The 22,588-nt window shown below is 36.8% G+C and overlaps 2 protein-coding genes across 2 annotated transcripts in view; one reads left to right on the top strand and one right to left on the bottom strand.

The window, feature by feature from the left end:
- LOC118280227 (fatty acyl-CoA reductase wat) overlaps positions 1 to 4,336 on the top strand; it is a 51,740-nt gene extending 47,404 nt beyond the window's left edge. Inside the window, exons 11-14 of the mRNA XM_035600132.2 lie at positions 513 to 635; positions 1,328 to 1,447; positions 1,922 to 2,179; positions 2,886 to 4,336. Of these exons, the coding sequence (XP_035456025.2) occupies positions 513 to 635; positions 1,328 to 1,447; positions 1,922 to 2,179; positions 2,886 to 2,988 (604 nt within the window). The 3' untranslated portion in view covers positions 2,989 to 4,336. The remainder of the gene's footprint in view (positions 1 to 512; positions 636 to 1,327; positions 1,448 to 1,921; positions 2,180 to 2,885) is intronic.
- A 2,429-nt stretch (positions 4,337 to 6,765) lies between these two features.
- Positions 6,766 to 22,229, bottom strand: LOC118280275 (zinc transporter ZIP9). The gene is made up of 6 exons (XM_035600237.2): positions 21,923 to 22,229; positions 19,506 to 19,701; positions 18,288 to 18,398; positions 14,240 to 14,378; positions 12,686 to 12,804; positions 6,766 to 12,112 (listed from the first exon to the last, which is right to left on the bottom strand). Exons 1-6 carry the CDS (start codon positions 22,016 to 22,018, stop codon positions 11,892 to 11,894), a joined length of 882 nt encoding a protein of 293 aa, XP_035456130.1. The 5' UTR covers positions 22,019 to 22,229; the 3' UTR covers positions 6,766 to 11,891.
- Between the last annotated feature and the right edge of the window lie 359 nt (positions 22,230 to 22,588).

Below are 22,588 nucleotides of genomic sequence, written 5' to 3' on the forward strand. Positions count from 1 at the left end.
AGCTTCCATCACATTCATACATCTGATGGTATACAGAAACTACAGAGCGCCGCCTACTACGCTCCTTACATACTTATTTAGCTTCCATCACATTCATACATCTGATGGTATACAGAAACTACAGAGCGCCGCCTACTACGCTCCTTACATACTTATTTAGCTTCCATCACATTCATACATCTGATGGTATACAGAAACTACAGAGCGCCGCCTACTACGCTCCTTACATACTTATTTAGCTTCCATCACATTCATACATCTGATGGTATACAGAAACTACAGAGCGCCGCCTACTACGCTCCTTACATACTTATTTAGCTTCCATCACATTCATACATCTGATGGTATACAGAAACTACAGAGCGCCGCCTACTACGCCCAATGACAATGGACACACGTAACACCAGAGGAGAGTTACAATAATAATGTATTGTCGGCCTTTTGAGGATCAGGGATAAAGGGGAAATCGTTCTTTACTTAACTCATAAGTCGTTTTTTTTCTGTATTTTCAGTCAAACGTCACACATCCCGATCTATAACTTCGTGTCTGGAGCACAAAACCCTCTGACTTGGGGAGAATTTATCGCGAGGAACCGCAAATATGGCATCGATAAACCAACTACGAAGGCTGTTTGGTAAGTCCTATTTTTTTTTATGAAACATGCATCGATCTGTCGTATTACTTGATTGTAAGCAATCGCCGCCGCCCGTGGAAACTTGAAACACCAGAGGCTTTACAAGTGCGTTACCGGCCTTTTGGGAGTTAGAAATTTAAGGATTGTTGTTCGGGAATGGGGAAGGAGAAGATTGGGAAGGGGGGAATTGGACTATAATATTTTTAATTCAATAAACGTTTACTACTGCAGTCATTACGACGGCAGTAGTAGATTTAAGTCTGCGGACAACGTAAAAGGTTACCGGGGCTCCGGCTCAAAGCAGGAGAAGGAACGGGGTGGTTTTTAGTCAGTAAGAGTCTGACACTCCCTCCCGCCTCACCCAAGGCGGGAGAAGTCAATGGATGATTTTCCCCCCTCAAAAAAAAAAAAAAAAAAAAAAAAAAAAAAAAAAAAAAAAAAGTCTCTTTTTTTAAGTCGATTATAATGATATGTTTTTAAAACCAAATGAATCTTAAAATTACAGCTAAGAGATTTACCATGTATTACCCTGGGTGCAAAGTTATCATCAATACGATTAATCAACCCCGACCCGGGAATTGAACCCGAGACCTCTTGACGGGCAGTCGCACTTGATACCACTCAACCAATGAGGCATTCATAAGTATAGTTAAATGTAGATTTTAGATTATTTATCTAAATACTCATTTCAGGTACTACGGACTAAATCCAACGAATAACTACTACATGTTCCTTTTCTACAACTTCTTCCTGCACTACCTGCCTGCTCTGATGATCGACACCTACTGCGCTGTCACCGGGAAGAGACGAGCGTAAGTACATAGTTACAAACATTCGGACAAGCGGACAGACAAACAGACAGAGAAACTACTTACATACATTAAAAAAATCAATACCCTTCAGACAAACTTAACTTTGTTTCCACGAAACAAAAACTAGATGGCGTTGTACACCACAGTAGGTTTAAGACGTCCGCTTCTCTAATTGAGAGTGCGGGGTGGTGCGGGTTTGAAACCTACCAACGGCAAGTACGAATATGACATTTTCCGAATTATATGTACTTACTAACATTATTTAGACACCACTGACAAACGGTGAAAAGCATCGTGTTGAAACCTGGCCTTATAATTTCTAATTATAAGTTTGAAATCGCCAACCCGCATTGAGCAGGCGTGGTGACACAAACCTTCTCCGTGTGAGAAGAGGCCTTTGCTCAGCAGTGACCCACTTACAGACTGTTGATGTTGTACACCATATAAATTTAACATTGCTATATATTTTTTCAGAATGCTGAAATTATACTCAAAAGTGATGAAGTTGGCCAACATTTTGTTTTACTTCTCGACACAAGATTGGAAGTTTTCTGACATGAATGTGAGAAACATGTGGAACTCCCTGTCTGACGCCGACCGCGTCGTGTTTCCGTTCAGTATAGGCGAAATGTCCTGGGAATACATGTGCGAAACTTTCCTAGTCGGTCTGCGAGTATACCTCATTAAAGACGATCTTTCAACATTGCCGGAAGCCCGGAAAAAGTGGAACAAGTAAGTAATATTAGGTACTAATACTGAAACAATGAATTTCTTTTTGTAAATAGGCTACAAAAGAGCACTTTTACACGTCAAAATTATTATAGAAAGTCTATATGAAGTCGGTACTATAAATATGAAAGGTTGTGTGTATGTTTGTTTACTCAATCACGTCAAAACGGCTGAAGGGATTACCTGATGGTAAGCAATCGCCGCCGCCCATGGACACCCAAAACACTAGAGGCGTTACAATTGCGTTGCCGGCCTTTTGTGGGTTACGAATTTTGGTTTTGCTGGGGAATTGGGGATTGGGGAGATTGGGAAGGGGGTAATTTGGCCTCCGGTAACTTCACTCACACAACGAAATATAACGCAAACGTTGTTTCACGTCGGTTTTCTGTGAGCCCGTGGTATAACTACGGTCGAGCCGACCCAGCAGTAGAGCATAATAGCTCTCCCACACGTGAATATTAATAAGTATTGCTCAATCACGAAAAATGGCTAAAGGGATCGGAATGAAATTATGACAGAGATAGTGATCGTTGAAATATGTACATATGCGGTATATAAGTATATTATTTTGTTCGTTTGTTCACTCACTCTTGTTCTCCGGTTGCAGAAGTGTGTAGATATAACTCAGATTGAGAAAGTAAAAGAAGTTGGTTAAAATATCTGCTTTATTAAAAAAACATCAATTAATATGTTTTTTAATTTGTTTCAGACTATTTTACCTGCACCAAGTTCTGAAAATCATCACACTGTCTCTAGTTCTATACTTAACCTATTTTGTGCTACAACCCATAATCGCTCTTGTATTCAATTGAAATTACACGACGCTTTAGTTTGGTATGCAATTTGTTATTTATAAGCTTAACTTGATACTGCGTTCTTTGGTCTAGACTAGATGGAACTGAAGTAGCGTTTGTCAAATTGTAAATTTGGTAAGAGTGATTACTTTATGTTTAAGAAATTATTTTGTTTATTTCTGTAATGATATCATCTGATTTATTTCGTTGCGGGATCCAAGACAGTCATTCATGTCCCTGGGACGCGCCGGACTTCAATGTTCCGGTGTTTTCATGGTTGTATCTACTGTAGATACTGGTGTACAGGACTTGTAGTGGTTTTGCCGGTTTCCCAAAAAAAACAATGTTTAAATTATGTTTGACAGTAAGCTAGAGGCAATGGTTGGGCCAACACACCTAACACTACCTAAGTGCCATCTGGTGGGCAAAATAAAAACAGTAGCCCGTATTGTAAAATACGTCCAACGAATTTTTATTTAAACATTTTTTGAAAGGAAATTAGTAATGAAAATTAGTATGATTTTATAAGTGTACTCTACCTATTGAGCTATACAAAAACCAGAATAAACTGACCGTCGAATGTGTTGAAAGATCATACAAAGCGAGACCAGGGGAAACTGGTTCAGTCATGCTCAATTTAAAAATTTTGGTGCTTAGACATAGAACTGATATTAATTTAGCGATAATATTGTTTTTTATTGTTACTTTTACTATTAGGTATATGGCTATAGGCTCAGCCCTTATTACATGGGACTTATAACACAAATGGTGAAATGTGGGTGTACATTGTATAGCGGCATTACGTGCCGTAATGTTCACCTCTGCCTACCCCTTCGGGGATAAAAAGAAATGTAGTCCGTCCAAATGAAACCTGAAAGATATTTTTTATTGTATTCTTTTTACATGTAAAAAAATATTATAAAATAGCGACCCGCCCCAGCTTCGCATGGGTGCAATAGTGATATATTATGCCTGTTATATACATATAAACCATCCTCTTGAATCACTCTATCTATTAAAAAAACTGCATAAAATCCGTTGTGTAGTTTAAAAGATTTAAACATCCATAGCACACATCCATAGTACGCATCTTACTTCCAGCTTAGCTGCCTCCGTTTCCACCAGTACTAAGCTAAGCTATCTAATGAATATGATTGGTGGAAGCCTCGACTCGCCTCTACATCTCCCCTCCACCTGTTAAGTCACTACTGTCAGACTTTATGAGATTGTAAAACCGGCTTATAATGTATTTATGTTTATTATTTATAATCAGTTTATAATGTAGGTAAGAATAGTAAATGTAAAAACTATGTGATTGGTTGAGATTTATATTTGTTTATACAAAATTATATTAAGGAAATATTAAGATGGTTGTTTTATTTTATTTTTATGGTATAAGCCGGTAAATAAGCAGACGGATCACCTGATGGTAAGCAATCGCCACCGCCCATGGACACCCGCAACAAAAGAAGCGTTACAAATACGTAGCGGCCTTTTGAGGGTTAGGATTACAAGGGTTCGTGGGGATACGGGCATTGGGAAGATTGGAAAGGGGTAATTGGGCCTCCAGGAACCTCACTTAGACCACAAAACACAACACAAGCGTTGTTTCACGTCGATTTTGCCGTGGTATCACTCCGGTCAAGCCGACCCATTCGTGCCGAAGCATGGCTCTCCCACACTTAATATTTTATATTACTATCGGTATCAACAAAGCTAACTGTTGGCTTTGTAGTCAGCAGACACCGTAGGGGAAGTCCGGGAGAGTTGAACCACTTTTAATATAAAATACCATAATTATTTGTTTATTGGGTTTAGAGAATCGATTATACACTTATGTGATACCTTACTTTAGTAGGTATATTTGTGCTTAATTATATTGCTAATAAATGCGCTAGTAACATTTTATTGGCATTTTACTAAAAAATGAAAAATGAGTCAAGTCTCCCTACCAACAGGGACACTTGAACCGAGGTATGGGGAGAGTTGACCATATTGTTTTTGTGGAAAATAAAAATCATTTTCGGCTTCAATCATAGTTTTAATATCTTATCTTATACAGTAATTAACTTGTTTTTAATACTGCTATCAAAGAAAATGTAATTAACATCATAACATTCTTCAGGGTTCCGTAGCCAAATGGCAAAAAACGGAACCCTTATAGATTCGTCATGTCTGTCTGTCTGTCCGACCGTATGTCACAGCCATTTATTTCCGAAACTGTTGGGCCTACATAGTTGAAACTCTGTAGGTTGATGTATTTTGATAATCGCTATCCGAATTTTGAATAAAAATTAATAAATTTAAATATTAAAGGGCAATTTAAATATTAAAGGATACATTTATTTATATGGAACTGATTCAAAAAAAAAATTTTCAGCTAACCTATCCGTGATGGGTGTCTATGGATAGGGCTTTAAAAAAGGCATTAAGGTCCCTAAAACCATTTTTCGTCAAAATCAACCGTTTGAAAGTTAGACGCTTCCAAAGTGAAAAAATTAGTGCCCCCCCCCTCTAACTTTTAAAATAAGAGAGTGAGAAAACTAAAAAAAATATATGCTGTAGATTTCAATAGAAACTAACAACGAAAATTGGTTTGAACGAGATATCATTATTAGTTTTTAAGAAATAAAACATTTTCAAAAACCGCAAATATAACTTTGTCGTTCATACAAACACTATGCAAAACCAAGTTATTTTATAACTTTTATATTGTGGCATCTACTTGCTACTACGGAACCCTTCATGGGCGAGTCCGACTCGCACTTGGCCGGTTTTTTTTGTAAAATTGTTTCAAAAATGCCATATTTATTTTTCAAGTTTGTCGAATAGAAGCGCCTCCCTTAATTTCATCTATGGCATTTTGCAATTCCATTTTTGTGAGTTTTTTTCGTTTGCGAGCATCGTACAAGTTGGCACTGCAAAAACAATAAATTATATTAAGACAGAAAAAATATATTAATTAGGTATAATTTCCCTGCACAGGGAGACATGAACCACTGAGCAAGTCTCCCGCAACCACCCTGGTGCAACTCTCCCGCTCACACTAATTCCCAATTTAGTTTATGACAAACAAAAACCGTTGATCGTAGAGAAAAAACACTAAGCACACGTCAAACTACATTTGTTTGGCAATATAATAATATCAACATACAATACGTACCTCAATAAATACGACAGCAATCACAAAACTACTTAAAACAAAAAAATATACTCCGCAGCAACAGAAACACGTTTTACATTGTCACTGACGCACCACACCACTAGGATGCAAAATGGTTGCATACTTATGATTGGCCTCTTGAGTGCGACCAATGAATGTTTTGACGTTTCGTTCGCACTAAATCCAAATACAATTTTGAAAGGTGGTTCAACTCTCCTACCTGGGCAAGTCTCCCGGTTTTCCCTAGTCTAGGTAGGTACACTTAGAACATATATTTACTAAAGTTCCTCTAAGTTTCGCCACCAATGATTTTCCCTGATTTCCTGCTATTCTCTGAATTTTTTGTGCTATAAACCTCACGGAGCCAGCCAAATAACTGACACGATACAATCAAAAGGAGCGGCGATTAAAGGTAAGCGTCCACAGGCCCGCATCGTACGCATTCCGTATGACGTCATCAGCACGCATCGCATTGACGATGATGCGGTCCGTACGTTGCGGATCAGTGGACGCAGTTATATGAGTTTCTATACAAAACAAACTAAAATCCGTTGCGTGCGATGCGTACGATGCGGGCCTGTGGACGCGTACCTTAAAACCGCGCGAGATTAGATAGTAAGTAAGTACAAAAATAAATAATTATAGCCTTTATTTATATTTACATTCTAATACAGTGCAGATATACAAAAAGGTATGTACATTACATAAAACTACATATTTTTGATACATACATACACACATCAACGAAATGTAACTTAATTTAAATTTTTCAATCTCCAAAATACACGATTACACACAACTGTTTATACAAAACCAGTTTATCATTGAGTTTATCATTGAGCAGACGTATCACCAGATGGTAAGCAATCGCCGCCGCCCATGGCCGGCTCGAATTAATCAACTAATCAGAATGCCGAATACGCTCTCGTTAAAAGTAAAACAAACTCGTACTATGGGGTCTGAAGGTAAGCAATCAGCGCCGCCCATGGACACCCGCAACACTAGAGGAGTTACAAGTACGTTGCCAGCCTTTTGGGGATTTTATTTCGAGAATAATTTTCACCTACCTCTTTACGATGGTAGAGCCAAATTCGATTTAGCAGATTTGTTTTTTTTTTAGATTAGATATAAATATTTTATACAGAGTGTAAACGGAACGCTCCCGAAAAACGCTAAAAAAAAGGTTATAATTTTAATAGTTTTAGTTTTCGTGTTATTCATGCAACATCAGCTTTACGGTGCTTTTTTACCAGATATGGCTATATAGAGTATGTAGCTAAGCTACGAAAATATAATAACTAATCTGTGAAACTATGTGACCGTTTCCACTGATACTAAGCTATGTAACTGTGCTATGAAGATGCGCAGCTCGAGTATGCGATGTATTAATAGTAGAAAAGCCATCCTTAGCACGCATCTTATAGATATAATACAACTTAGCTGAGTTCGTTTCCACCGTAATGGGGGAAACGAACTCAGCTATGCTATGCGTACCAATAAATATGATTGGTAGGAGCCAAACGCATCCACAGCAACGTTGCATAGCACATCTCTGGTGGAAAAGCACCTATAAGGAGTTGATTACAACTATTGTATTACATAAAATAAAAATTACCACATAGAATTCCTTAATTTTTTGAAAATTAAACTTTTTGCGTTTGCGAGCGTTCCGTTTAAACAATTTTTAGTCTTTGGACTATAAAAACATATAGTCAGTTCAAAATTTGATAGCGACAAGACAAATTCAATCACTATTGTAGGTATAACTGTAATATATTATAAACGCTATTTATTTTTACTGATAAAGTTGATATATAATTAAATTTTTCCCATAAACATGTAGTCCCATCAATAAATGGTGCAGACAATTCCAATCTAGATGTTTCTAGATATAAATAAAAAACTTAATTTTCAGAATCAAAAATAACACAAGTTTTTGTTCTAAAAAAACTAACCTAAAAAAGGGGAGGGGGGAAAATAAAATGTCTATTTAAAAAATAATAATCTTTCAGATACACAGCCTGACATAATTACAACTGTTATTAATTTTTATATAATTTAAACTATTATTACATTTAAAATGTACAGTACAAATATCTATTTATTACTAATTGTATTAAAATATTTTAATGGTAGATGACTAATTTTTATTTAAATGTCCGTCTTGTAAATTATTTTAAAACATTAGACACGTATTTTTTTCAATATAACACAAATGTGGGTGTACACTGTATATATGGGTGGGTGTACACGGCAATACCTACGTGTCGTAATGTGCGCCTCTCAAGAGGCACCTCTTCGGAGATGAAAGGCGTGACGTTGCTTTTTTTTTGCTAGACACGATTTTTTTTATATTCTTACGGTAACAAATACTTTCGTATTTATATCGATCTAAGTCAGATCGCTACTTATAATGAAATTATTTGAAAGCTAATCTTCCCAATATCAAAGGAAGTTTGGTGTGTATGTTTGTTACTCAATCACGTCACAACGGCTGAAGGTATCGAGATGAAATTTGGAATAACATTTAGGCCATTTTTACAGCAACGCACATAATACTAATTTGAAAGGCTTTTTCGAACTCGCCTGCGATTTTATGAAAGAATATTGTTATATTTCTATTAGCTACCCGATATTCCGGAGCTGCGGACAACCTACCGGGTTTACCGGGGTTCTGGCTCGAAAAGCAGGAGTAGGAACGGGGTGGTTTTTAGTCAGTAAGATTCTGACACTATCTCGCCTCGCCCGAGGCGGGAGAAGCCATTGGATGATTTTCCTTCCTAAAAAAGAGCTATCCGATATAATATAAAAAAGTATGTTATTCAGTACATTAAAATCTGAATATTACGATCTTGATTTTATTCACTTTTCACTTTAGCATAAAATTTAATATTTTAGCTAATTATTTATTACAATAGAATAGACATTTGTACTGTTCATAAAACAAACTATAACGGCTCATCTAACTAGTAAAATTTAACTAAAAACTAAATTAATTGAAAATCACTGTTTACTTACATAAATAAATGGAGAAAAGCGTCTCGACACTCTTCTAGTAAAAGTAGGCTGCGCGACGTCATGATTAAGAGTCCCTCTGTGACTCGAAACTAGTAGAGGTTTTCTACATTAACATACGTGAGTAAACCGTGATTTTTAGTTAATCCAGTATGTCTAAAAACGAATTATAAAATAATATTCCATTTTAAAATTTTAAACTTTCTTTAACAAAAATTTTAATTCCAATCTCAATTTTACTTAAAAATAATTTACCTAAATTTAAAAACCCCAAATAATATTTTGCTCGACCTGGAATTGAATCAGAGACTCTAGAGCTCGGAGCTTGCTGTAGACACATACTACTTTAATATAAACTAGCTTTTTCCTACGGCTTCTCACGTGATAATTATACATATAACCTTCCTCTTGAATCACTCTATTTATTAAAAAGAATCGCATCAAAATCCGTTGCGCAGTTTTAAAGATCTAAGCATACATGGTGACAGATAACGGAATTTTATTAGTAGTGATAAACTCAATAATGACTATACAAAATTGAATGAAATTTAGCACAGAGATAGATTATAGTCTGGAATAATACAGGAACTACTTTTTACCATAGAAACGCAAGCGAAACCGGTGACAGAAGCTAGTCTATAACAAAGCAATATGTGAATCTTAAAAAAAAGTTTATTTAGTACCAAGATATATTAAAATTACTTAAACTAAATTATACTATGCACAACAATTTGTCCGCAATTTGTAAAAAACATTTGATTTCATAAAACAGTCAATTTATTTGGGGCATGAGTACTATGAGTAGGGAACATTTTTGGCTTACATGTGACCGTTAGTTCATGACGATACCTAAGTACGTGTGTCGCCTGGACAGTCAACCTCGCTGCATCCTTGTTGACTGGACATCTACACTACATGAGCTGCTGTTTACATGTGAACATTAGCTCACGACGATACATTTTAGATATTAAGTTGTATTAATAAGAATTACTCATATTTTGTAGGGAATTATTATTGCTATGTTGATCTTTAATGGGTGCTTCTAAATGAGCAATTTATAGATACCTCATCATCATCAGCAGCCTATAAGTGGCCACTGGTGACCAAAATCCTCTTCTCACACGGAGAAGGTTTGAGCATTAATCACCACGCTTGCTCAATGCGGGTTGTCAATTTCAAACTTATAATCAGAAATTATAAACCTAGGTTTACTCACGATGTTTTCCTACACCGTTTGTCAGTGGTGTCTAAATCTGCAATCTGCAATAACCGAGTTATAAAAATTGCAATATTGCTGGCAATATTTGCAATATTGTCAGTCATTATATTGCTCGTTTAAAAGCACCTTTATTACAATAATATTATTATATTATGTATAATTATTATAAAAATAATTATAATCAGTTGCAATATATACTCGTATATGTATTACATTTCTTGTCTTTTCTTATGTCTAATCAAAAATGATTGTTTTATATTTTTAACATATACATAGTGCACATATAAATATTAGATTTTTTAATCTCATATCATAGTTTTTTGACGTAGTACTATTTTCTCCCGTGTCGTGGGTGCGTTTACAGAGAAACAAGTTCACATACACATGACACCCAGACCCGATAGGAGTCGAGCAGAGTGGATGAAACCGGGTGGAAGTAGCCAGTTATTTATAAATGTGAGACTGTATGTTCGTTACTCTTACGCAAAAACTACTGAACGGATTTGAATGAAATTTGGCACAAAGATAGATTATAGTTTGGAATAACACATTCTATTCCGATAACACAAGCGCAGCAACTAGTAAAAACTAGTACTTTAAATATAAAACAATCATGCTCTCTTGACGTCCGCACCAGAGTGTGATTTGTTCGCAGCGAGATGGAAGGATGTATGTCGCGAATGTTTGGTTTAGAGAGAAGATGGATGGCTGATGAATTAGTTTTAAGTAATTAAAAATATTGTATTTCTTTTTTCTTTGTTGTAAATTTTCAACATTTTAACTGTATAATGTATTGGCTTAAGCTGTAAAATTATGCATGTTTTTCCAAATAAATAAATAAATCATTTTTGATTAGACCGATACTAAGTCAAATTGTGTAAAGCAAAAATATACAAAAAGCTAACAACAGGGGTGATTCCTTGGGGATAATTATACTGAACTTATTTTTCATAAAAAATATGTATTTTTTTTAAATAATTTTCTATTGTATACCTGACATGGTTTCTCAATTGAGTAGCACGAAATGCATATATTATTGTATGTAGCACCCATTTTGATCTCCAACCCGTCTGCCAAGTGCGGAGATTAGAAAAAAATCGTTGCCTAGGATTTTCTCCGTCTCTCGTGGGTGCGTTTACAAACATACAAGTTCACATACACATGACACCCAGACCCGGAACAACAATTTGTGGATCACACAAAGAGTTGCTCCGTGCGGGAATCGAACCGCTACACGTTGTGCGGCAGCCAGTTGCAACCATACAGTCGATTATGACAATCTTATGTAGAGGAGGCCCATAGTCCAGAAGTGGACTGTCGGGAGTCTCTATGTAATAAGACGAAAGTACACAGAATATAACAGTATATAACTGATAATTTTGATAACCAACAATAATATAATTTCAAACATCCAAAAACAATGTCCACCCAAGAATCATCCCCTAGAAAAAATGGTCCCAACACAAAAAAAATACCTATAATTTAAAAACAATCTAATCATAATCCTTCCAGCATTTTTGTAGATCAATGTTTGTGACCCATCGTTAAGAGAAGGGGCATTAACGCGCCCACGGTTAGAATTATCATTTCCGAGAGGAGGAGGCCCCCGAAACCCTTTTTGGGGGGTACCCCCTCCTGCATGGGTAGGAGTGTGTGTGTGTGGGATTGGGGGTGTGTCAATTCTGGCAACACGTGGACTGTAGCTACGTATAGGAATGTGCCGGCTGAAAATAACATCGCGATACCTGAAAATAAGATAAAATACGTGTTAAATATAAAATGTATTGATACAGAAAAATATAAAATATAGTAATACAGAAAAATATGTTATTTATTTATTTATTTTCCATTAAAAAAAAAAGGATTACACAAGTTATAGATCACATTGAAAGAAAATTGACGATCTATTTAATAAGTATATATGTATATACAATGTGACACCTTTATCCCCGAAAGGGTAGGCAGAGGTACACATTACGGCACGTAATGCCGCTATACAATGTACACTCACTTTTCACCATTTGTGTTATAAGTCCCATGTAATAGGGGGTGAACCTATTGCCATATACTGGACACAATTCCAGACTCCGTGCCCAGTAATACTTTGACCGACCATTTCAAATTTGGAATCGAACCCGAGACCCCTTGTCCGGCAGTCACACTTGCGATTCGACCAACGACGGCAGTCTGGCTCGCCCCTTATTACATGGGACTGATAACACAAATGGTGTAGGTATAGTAGGTGTACATTGTATAGTGGTATTACGTGCCGTAATGTGCACCTCTGCCTACCCCATAGGAGTTTGTTTTAAACTTACCGGTAGCGTTGAAGTCGCTTAGCGTCTGCTTGCTTTCGTTTCCAATACCGAAGTAGGTAAGCAGAGCTAGTAGTGGAGCTGCGCACGAGAATATCAGCAGATGTCTACGGATTCTATTCCTGTAACATACATTGGGTACTTTTGTCAGCTAAAGTAAAATGTTTTAACTTTTTAACGCAATAATTAATTTCATTCATTGATTTGGCAATCTATCGTTCTTTTTCTATTTAATTCTTATGGTACCTATAATTCTGTTATAACTTTCGTGGGACATACTAAATGAATTATTAGTTCCTCGTCAAACAGTTACGTGTGTAACGCCCGAATACTGAAATGCTACTCAATTTTAAGTAGTACTTAAATATCGTGCTATCTTTGTCATTTTATAAAGAATTGATAGGGAAGGAACTAGTCTTGAGAGCGTCTTCAAATTGAGTAGCGTTTGAGTATTCGGACATAGGCCGAGGACATAATAATTAATATAAGTAGATAACATTTTTTTTTTTTTAAGAAAAACAATACGATTTTCTGCTGTGTTTACAAACATACAAGTTCACAGACACACATATAACATTCAGACCAGTACTGCATGGTTGGTGTGGAGGCTGGGCGCAACCAACTAGCTGTAGCGGGTTCGATTCGCGAAGCATCTCTTTGTGTGATCCACAAATTGTTGTTCCGGATCTGAGTGTCATGTGTATGTTAACTTGTATGTTTGTAAACGCACCCACGACACAGGAGACAATCCTAATGCGGGGTAACGTTTTGTTTAAAATAGTAAAATATTTTGTAGATAATGTGTTTAAGTTAAAATAAAGATGGCCACGGTAATTAGAAACAAGAAACGTGGTACTGGAAAACGGGAGAATAGGCTAGTTTCCTACTAGTCAAATTCAATACTTTTTTCGAAACGTCAAAAACGATATTTTCTATGAACTTTGTATGAAATACTCTATTATGGCGTCAAATAGCAGACTTATTTCTAGAAAAAATCGAAAATGAAGTAGTTCATCAAATTTATGAATGAGAGTGTGATTATGTTTTAATATTTAATTGGAGGATACTGCCCAATTGGGTAGTTTCCTAGGTCAAAAATAAATTATTTTGATATTTCAATATAATAAAATATCCCAAAATAATCGTATTTTCATTCATTCATTTAACGATATACTTATTTATTTAATTTTTCTTGCAATTTTTTGCGTAATAAGTATGCTATTTGACGCAAAAAATTTATGACGTCATAATTTGCAATATCATACAAAATTCATAGAAAAGTAACGTTTATGACATTTCGTTAAAAGTTTAGGGAACAGCGAGTAAAGTTCCCTAAGAAAAGGAGGATCCTCCGACCAGGCGAGGTGATCATGCCTGGCGGGCTTTCTGCCCAACTGTTGTTCGTTGGGATTTTCTATCCGTCTTAATTCGCATGTAAACTTAAAACTCGTCGATAGTCTATGTGCGACTTCTGTCATCCGTCACTTGTCAGAGTGTCGCCACAAAAGTATTGAATTTGACTAGTAGGATACTGCCCAATTGTCGATAAAGTCTTACCGCTCAAGTCCGGCGTGCAGCAAGAAGGTGACCAGCCCGAATGCTGCAGGCGCCTTATGCAGCATGATGGCCAGGAACACTATCAGCTCCACGTCAGCGTGCGACGTGGTCGCCGCCGCGCCCAGAGCTATACCGTCCGCTGTGGGGAAATAAACAACATTCTTATATGTATCACTAGCGGACCCGACAGACGTTGTCCTGTCTACACGTCTTTAATTTGAAAATTTTAAACTTTTTTTAATTAACTATAACATTCTGGACCATTTTGATGAAAATTATCATTAGAACTTATTACGGGATATTTACCATGTTTATTAGTTTTGATGAGTTTCTCATCTCTCATAGTGTTAGTGACCATGTCAGTTTAAAAACTTATATTGATGAAAATTATTATTCAAATGTTATGACAATATCTAACGTCATTAATATTTGACACTGCGATGTTAGCGCCGTCTGTCGGATCCAATGTAAAACAATCCAAAATCAACAACTACTAATAAATTAAAAATTAATTAAATTAAAAAACTAAAAAACCCGACTGCGTTTCTTTATAATATTAAAATGAAAAAACCCTAAAACAAGAAAGTCATCGTAAAATTTAAGCAGTCGGGACCCATTCTAAATATAAAGACTTTGTGAGGGCACATACGGCTGGCTTTCTAGAATGGGTCCCGACTGCTTAAATTTTACGATGACTTTCTTGTTTTAGGGTTTTTTCATTTTAATATTATAAAGAAACGCAGTCGGGTTTTTTAGTTTTTTAAATTACTATTTTTTATTTATTTATTTTTAGTTTTATTATTTTTTCATTTTGATATATCTAGTGTCACTCTCACAGAAAACACGAATCAAACGACCCTTATCAACCGGAAATCCATCGAGTCGTTCAAGCTAGAGAGTGAGAAATATTCGAATTTGGCGCCAAAAATCCGCCATTTTGTTTTTTTATTATTTTGATATATCCAGTGTCACTCTCACAGTAAATACGAATCTAAAGACACCTCTCAAGTCAAAATCCATCAAGCCGTTTAGGCTAGAGAGTGAGAAATATTCGAATTTAGCGCCAAAAATCCGCCATTTTGTTTTTTTTTTAATTTTGATATATCCAGTGTCACTCTCACAGTAAATACGAATCTAACGACACCTCTCAAGTCAAAATCCATCAAGCCGTTTAGGCTGCAGAGCGTGCCAAACAATTATACATACATACATACATACATACATACATACATACACTCGAAAAACATAACCCTCCTTCTGGCGCAGTCGGGTAAAAACCATTGTCCAGCAGAAAAAAATGTGAATCTAAACTATTCTCAGATCCCCTTGAACACACACAAAAAATTTCATCAAAATCGGTCCAGTCGTTTAAGAGAAGTTCAGTGACATACACACTTACAGAAGAATTATATATATAAAGATTACATACATACATATATAACCTCACGCCTGTCTCCCATGGAGGTAGGCAGAGAAAATGGAACGCCAATTGCTACGAATCTTATGTACTCTTTCGCTTCATCAACAGTCATCAGTCTTTTCATGCACACTCGTCGGTTAAGGATTTTTCCAAGTGTGGGAGAGCCATGCTTCGGCACGAATGGGCCGGCTCGACCGGAGTGATAACACGGCCTCACAGAAAACCGACGTGAAACAACGCTTGCGTTGTGTTTCGTTGTGTGAATGAGGTTACCGGAGGCCCCGACAACTCTTAAATTCCTAACCCCCAAAATGCCGGCATCAAAATAAATTACACCTTAGTACATCAGCTAAGCTACCAATGAAATCCCCATCAAAATCAGTCCAACCAATTCAGACATAAGCCAGAACAAACAGACAGACAAATATTGTAAAAAAATAAATAAATTAAAAAAATTAAAAAACCCGACTGCATAAAAAACACTTTAAATAAAAACTGAAAAGTAAAAAACAAGCTTAGTCTAAAAGTGTAGATAGCAATGCTATTACCACAAAATTAAATAATTTCATAATCAATACACAAAAAATAATAATCTTATGCGAAACATAATTGAGTGCAACAGTCGGGACCCATATTGAAAGATTTTTATGCGGTCGGGCATAATTGCACATAGTATTTTTTTTCTATATGTCAGTGATATACCATTTTGGAATCCTCATGATGAGCTCTTTAATTTGATACCCATATTGTAGCAAATAAAAATTTTTTTTTTTTTACTCCTATCTAGGGCGCCTCACGGCCGCCATGTTGGTTTTTGTTTTACGTCACATATCTAAGAACACTTGGGTAATTAAGACGAATCCAACGATACCCCGATTGTCGAAATTCATCAAGCCGTTTCGAAGAAATGAGGTAATAAAGAATATTAGGCTCATACATACAAGATACGCGCGAAAAACCCTTCCTTGGCAGTCGGGTAAAAATATTACTTTGACGTATACTATCATATGAAAGATCATACAAAGTGAGGCTATGATAAACTGGTTATGTATAGCTTTACATGAAGTCGAATGTGCGTGCTAAAAAAATCAAGTGTAACGTTAAAATTGCTGATAACACAGGACTGATAAGAGAGCACTGATTACACCAGCCGTAACAAGCCTTTTATAACACATTCGACTGGCTTCACTAACTATACAAATAGTTAGTACAGTTTTTTTTAAGGGGGAGAATCATCCAATAAATTCTCTCGCCAGGGCAAGGAGAAAGGGAGTGTCAGACTCTTACTGACTAAAAACCACCCCGTTCCTACTCCTGCTAGTCGAGCCGAAGCTCCAGTACACTCCCTCCCGCCTCGCTCAAGGCGCAAGAAGTTGTCGGATGATTTTTTCCCCCCTCAAAAAAAAGGGGTTAGTTTAGGTGATACGCTCAGAAACTTAGATGTTGGTGAAACCGCCATAAGAATACTAATATTATCTTTTATGTTTTGTTTAAGAAGGGTAAATCATTGAATAACTTCTCCCGCCTTGGGTGAGAGAGAATGTCAATTTTGTTTTAATATTACCCCACATTAATGGGGAGGCATTTGTTCTGCAATGGACGTCTCTCGGCTGATAATGATGATGGTGATGATTGCTCCACACTAGGATTACTTACCTCCTGTGTCGTGGGTGCGTTTACAAACATACAAGTTTACATACACATGACACCCAGACCCGGGACAACAATTTGTGGATAACTCAGAAGAGTCCGTGTGGGACTTGTACCTGCTACACGTTGCGTGGCAGCCGGTTGCCCAGCCACCGTGCCAACCGCGCAGACAAACACCTATTATGTAGAGGTCTATAGACCAGTAGTTGAATGTATCAAGCTATTGATATTGCCTCAATATTTAACTGTTGCCAAAAATGCAATAACTATGCAATTTTATTACAATTTGTGTGAGCAACTTTCTTAGTAGAGTTGCTCAATCTACGGCGCGTTCCACGTTCAGTTGCATTGGACGGTTGACTGGTTGGCGCGGTGGCTGGGCAATCGGTTTTTGTGGCGTTTTAGTGACCGACACCTAACCTAACAGTGTCAGTAAGGGGTGTGTTTAGGTGATACGCCACGCTAACGAAGAGTTCCCTTTAATATTTTTTTAAGGAGAGAAAATCATCAAATGACTTCTCCCGCCTTGGGCGAGGCGAGAGGGAGTATCAGACCCTTAAGGACTAAAAACCACCCCGTTCCTACTGCTGCTCTTCGAGGCGGAGTCTCGGCAACCCGTCAGTTCTTCGTATCCGGCTTCAGCCTTACTGGACCTCATCTGTAATAGTCTGATGAATCTTAGAGGCCCGCGCAGAATGCTCGGCGCCCTACGCTCAGATCTGATTCTAGTCAGACGGCGAGCTACCCGTTCTCGTCATCCGCAGACCCGTATGGGCAAGCGTCTGCCGCGCAACATGTAGCGGGTTTATGCAACTTTTATTATGATCCACAATATTGTTGTTCCGTGTGTGATGTGTATGGAAGTTTATATGTTTGTAAACGCACGCACGACACAGGAGACAATCTTAGTGCGTGGCAAGATTTTTTTAATACGTATTTTTTATAGGATTTTGGTCATAAGAAAATGTTTTCACTCACCAGCAGCGTGGACCACGAGGCCAACAGTGGCGGTGACGTTCTTCTCCACTGGATTACTCTGGTCGTTGTATCTCGTGGACATCTGGTCCACCAGCAACATGAACACGAAACCTGGAACGGATACATATCATCTAAGAGCCAAAGATTTAGGGTGAATTTTAGATATTTTGGCTCATTTTTTTATGGTATTAATCGGCAAACGAGCAGACGGATCACCTAATGGTAACCAATCGCCGCCGTCCATGGACACTTGACACACCAGAAACGTTACAAATGCGTTGCCGGCCTTTTGGTGATTAGAAATTTAAGGGTCGTTGGAGAATTAGGAAGATGGGTAATTGGGCTTCCAGTAACTCGCACACCACAACGCAAGCGTTATTTCACGTCGGTTTTCTGTGAGGCCATGGTATCATTCCGGTCAAACCGGTCCATTCTTGCCGAAGCACGGCTCTCCCGCACTTTTCATGCATATATCAGGATTTTAGGTACAATTTAACGCATATTTCTGATTTTGAATGGACATTGTTACTTATTATATTTTGGAACTTTTATCTGTGCTTTTATGGTACAGGATTTAGTAAAATCATCATGGTGCAAATATGAGTACGATGTTTCTTGAGGGGTAAATCATCAAATGATCGGTATGGGTCTGACGTATATGTGTTGACAATTATTTATTTCTTTGTTTATTTAGTATTACGTTAATGACAATACAATTGGTCTAAGGTGTTTGCAAAGTTAAATACTTTTAATATGGATAATGTAAAAAAAAAAACAATAAAATATATTATGTTTATGTAGTAAATAACCGCTATGTTTATAAAATGTGTTCTGTTTATTGTAAATAATTAAATATGTTTAAACAAATGTAATAAGGACGGAGTGGTTAGTTATGAAAATATTAAATCTAGGAGAGCCATGCTTCGGCTCGAATCGGTCGCAGTAGGTACACGGCCTCACAGAAAACCGACGTGAAACAACGGTTGAGTTGTGTTTCGTTTAGTGAGTGAGGTTACCGAAGACCCAGTTACCAATCCCAATCCCCGATCCCCCAACAAACCTTATATCCCTAACCCCCAAAAGACCGGCAACGCACTTATAACTCCTCTAGTGTTGCGGATGTCCATAGACAGCGACGATTGCTTACCATCAGGTGATCCGTCTACTCCTTAGCCATCCTATCCTACCCAAAACCTGGCAAATAATAAAAGCACTCACCAAGAACGAGTGATACTCCGATAACTGAATGTAAGTCATCGTCATGGCTCGGTGGCTCCGCTGTAAAGTCCTTTGTTACTACCGTAGGATGTGACCGTTCGCTGAACAGGGAACGAACTCCTTCAGGTATGATCACCGCCAGAGCTGTGCCCACGAGGAGGCCGGCTCCAAAAACTGTTACTTTTTGAAGCTTGTCCTGAAACAAAAATGTTATCTATAATAAAAAATAAGTGATGAGAACTCACAGAAAATCGACGTGAAACAACGCTTGCGTTGTGTTTTGTTGTGTGAGTGAGGTTACCGGAGACGCAATTCCCCCCTTCCCAATCTTCCCTTCCCAACAACAACCCTTAAATTCCTAACCCCCAAAAAGCCGGCAACGCACTTGTAACGTGTTTCAAGTGCCCATGGGCGGCGGCGATTGCTTACTATCAGGTGATACGTGTTTCATAAAAAAAGGCGGGTTTTACTTCCTGATGCTATAACTCCAGAACTCACGAACTGATTTCCACGGTTTTGCATTCGTTGGAAATGTCTCGGGCTCCGTGAGGTTTATAGCAAAGAAAATTCAGGGAAAACAGGGAAAATCAGTAAACTATCTTTATTAGTTAAATCATTGTAGGCCACATCTCTGCCTCGTTAGTCGAGTGGTTGGAAGTGCGACTGCCCGACAAGGGGTCTTGGATTAAATTCCTGGGTCAGGGAATGTATTACTGGGCTGTTTTAGAAAATTTGTCATTAGTAGCACGGAGTCCCCCCCCCCCCCCCATTACGTGGAACTTGAACATTAAATGCTGTAATGAGCACTTCTGTCTACCCCTTCGGGGTAATAAGATTTGGGCATATCAGCGGTTGCTACCACCAAATTGGTGACCAAGCGTAGTCCCTTGTCTACACTGACATTGTAAAGCTTAAGAGTTTGTTTGATTGAACACACTAATCTTCCGAATTACTGAGTAGAATTGAATATTTTTATAATAACTATCGTGAGACAAACTAAATCAACTAACGTCTGTGTGCGCTGCTCATAATGAAAAATCCCTCTATGACTTGAAACTAGTATAGCTTTTCTCCATTAATGTATGTGAGTAAACTATAATTAATGTTAATTTAGAATTGAATATTGGAAGATAGTTCATTTATTGAGGTAGGCGATATAGGCTATAAATCATAATGTGAATGTAAATAAGTCAAGCAGTGGATGAAACCACAAGAGAGCAGTTATAACATTAGAGGGCATGTCGGACAACACTACAACAATACGACAACCAACTTTACTGGAGAAATAGCCTTCAACAATATTTGTGTCAGCAGTAAAATACTTAATTACAAATAAAAAAATAGCAATTTCAAGATTCCATAATAAAACTATAAAATTAAAGTAGGTTTTAACTGAATTATTAACCCATTACAGCATAACATTCATATAAATTGGATGTTACAAAATTCTAATATATTGTAAATAATTTATGAAATAATATTGAAGTATTACTGGGCTTTTATCGGTTTTTCGAAAATTCCTCAGTGGTCGCACGGAGTCTGGAAATGTGCCAGGTATATGGCAATAGGCTCACCACCTATTGCATGGGACTTACAACATAAATTGTGAAATGTGGGTCTACATTGGCATTATGTGCCAGAATGTACACCTCTGCCTACCCCTTCGGGGATTAAAGGAGTGACGTAGCATATTAATGAAATAATAATTAATTCAAATAAAATCATAAAAGTGCTATAATAAACTTTATGCTGTAATGGGTTAAAAGTGTTGCTATCTAGCCCTGTAACATTAACCATCATAGTCCGAGACATTTCATGATTACTTAAACTATTCTTTAGTAACAATTTTGTTCTGAAAACCATTGCTAAGGACTGGGTTAAGTAACCATTAAATGACTCTGAGTATGGTGGTATAATACACATAAAACATGCTTTATCTCAATCTTATGTTATCAGTTTAATAATGCAATAATATAAACTATTAATGCAATAGTAATGTAACCAGATGTTTATTAATTCTTCTAAAATATATATTATCAAATAATTTTACATGTTAGCATGTTAAAACCTTATCCTCTAATACAATGAATGTAAATGTGACTTTGTAAAATGTGTGTATTAGTTAGGTACTTTATTACGCAAAAATTACTAAACGGATCATAATGAAATTGGGCAAAAAGATAGATTATAGTTTGGAATAACATTATTTTTTTGTTATTTGATTCGGGTAATATGTGTAAATTCACTAAAACATGGTAAGAAATTAACAAACAGTCTAAACACGACACAAAAGGGTTATAAAAAAATGTTAATTTCGCAAAATATTGCAAAGTGGAGCGAAACGTAGATCACAGCTGGTCTGTATTTTTAGTCAAATTTCATCATTAAAAAGGTGGTAAACGTGGGAAAAGGCTCACCTCAGACATGGCCACATTCAAAGGTATACTCCCAGCTACATAGGACCCCACCAGCATCACCAGGGCGAGCAAAAGAAGGACCAATGTTCCATCCATTTTAGCAAATGTATTTTTAATAATATACAACCTATATGTACGATTAACACTGAATATATGACTTGGAAAATGTACTTGCACGCTATCGCATGTTTAATTTACATGGTCCGGTTGATTAATAAAACCGTTTACAGTTAATTTCATTTATTAAATAATTTTTCACATACAATTTTGGATTGTATTGAACAATTTCTTTTGACAACACGACAAATGGTTTTTTTTATTCGTTTCCAAGTTGGAGTTGTAGGCTTTTGGGACGTTGTGACGTTGTATCGCGTTCATTCTTGGTGTCCATCCATTAATTTTAGTTCAATAAAGAGTCCTTTATCCAGTAATGGATGTCTTGTGATTAATAATGATGATTGATGATAATAAGATTAATAAACAAACATAAAAAGTATAACAGTAATTGGTTGCAAGTTGCAACAGTTACTGTTATGTATATATAATTATATTATGTATTTGCTTTGCTTAGAATTACCTACCATTTTGTTGGCACGTATGTATACTATCCAAATGATTCCCAAGAAACTATTGAAGAAACAAAGAACTAATATTGTATAAGACTTC

The sequence above is a fragment of the Spodoptera frugiperda genome, chromosome 21 (genome assembly GCF_023101765.2).
Source record: "Spodoptera frugiperda isolate SF20-4 chromosome 21, AGI-APGP_CSIRO_Sfru_2.0, whole genome shotgun sequence".
NCBI lineage: Eukaryota > Metazoa > Arthropoda > Insecta > Lepidoptera > Noctuidae > Spodoptera > Spodoptera frugiperda.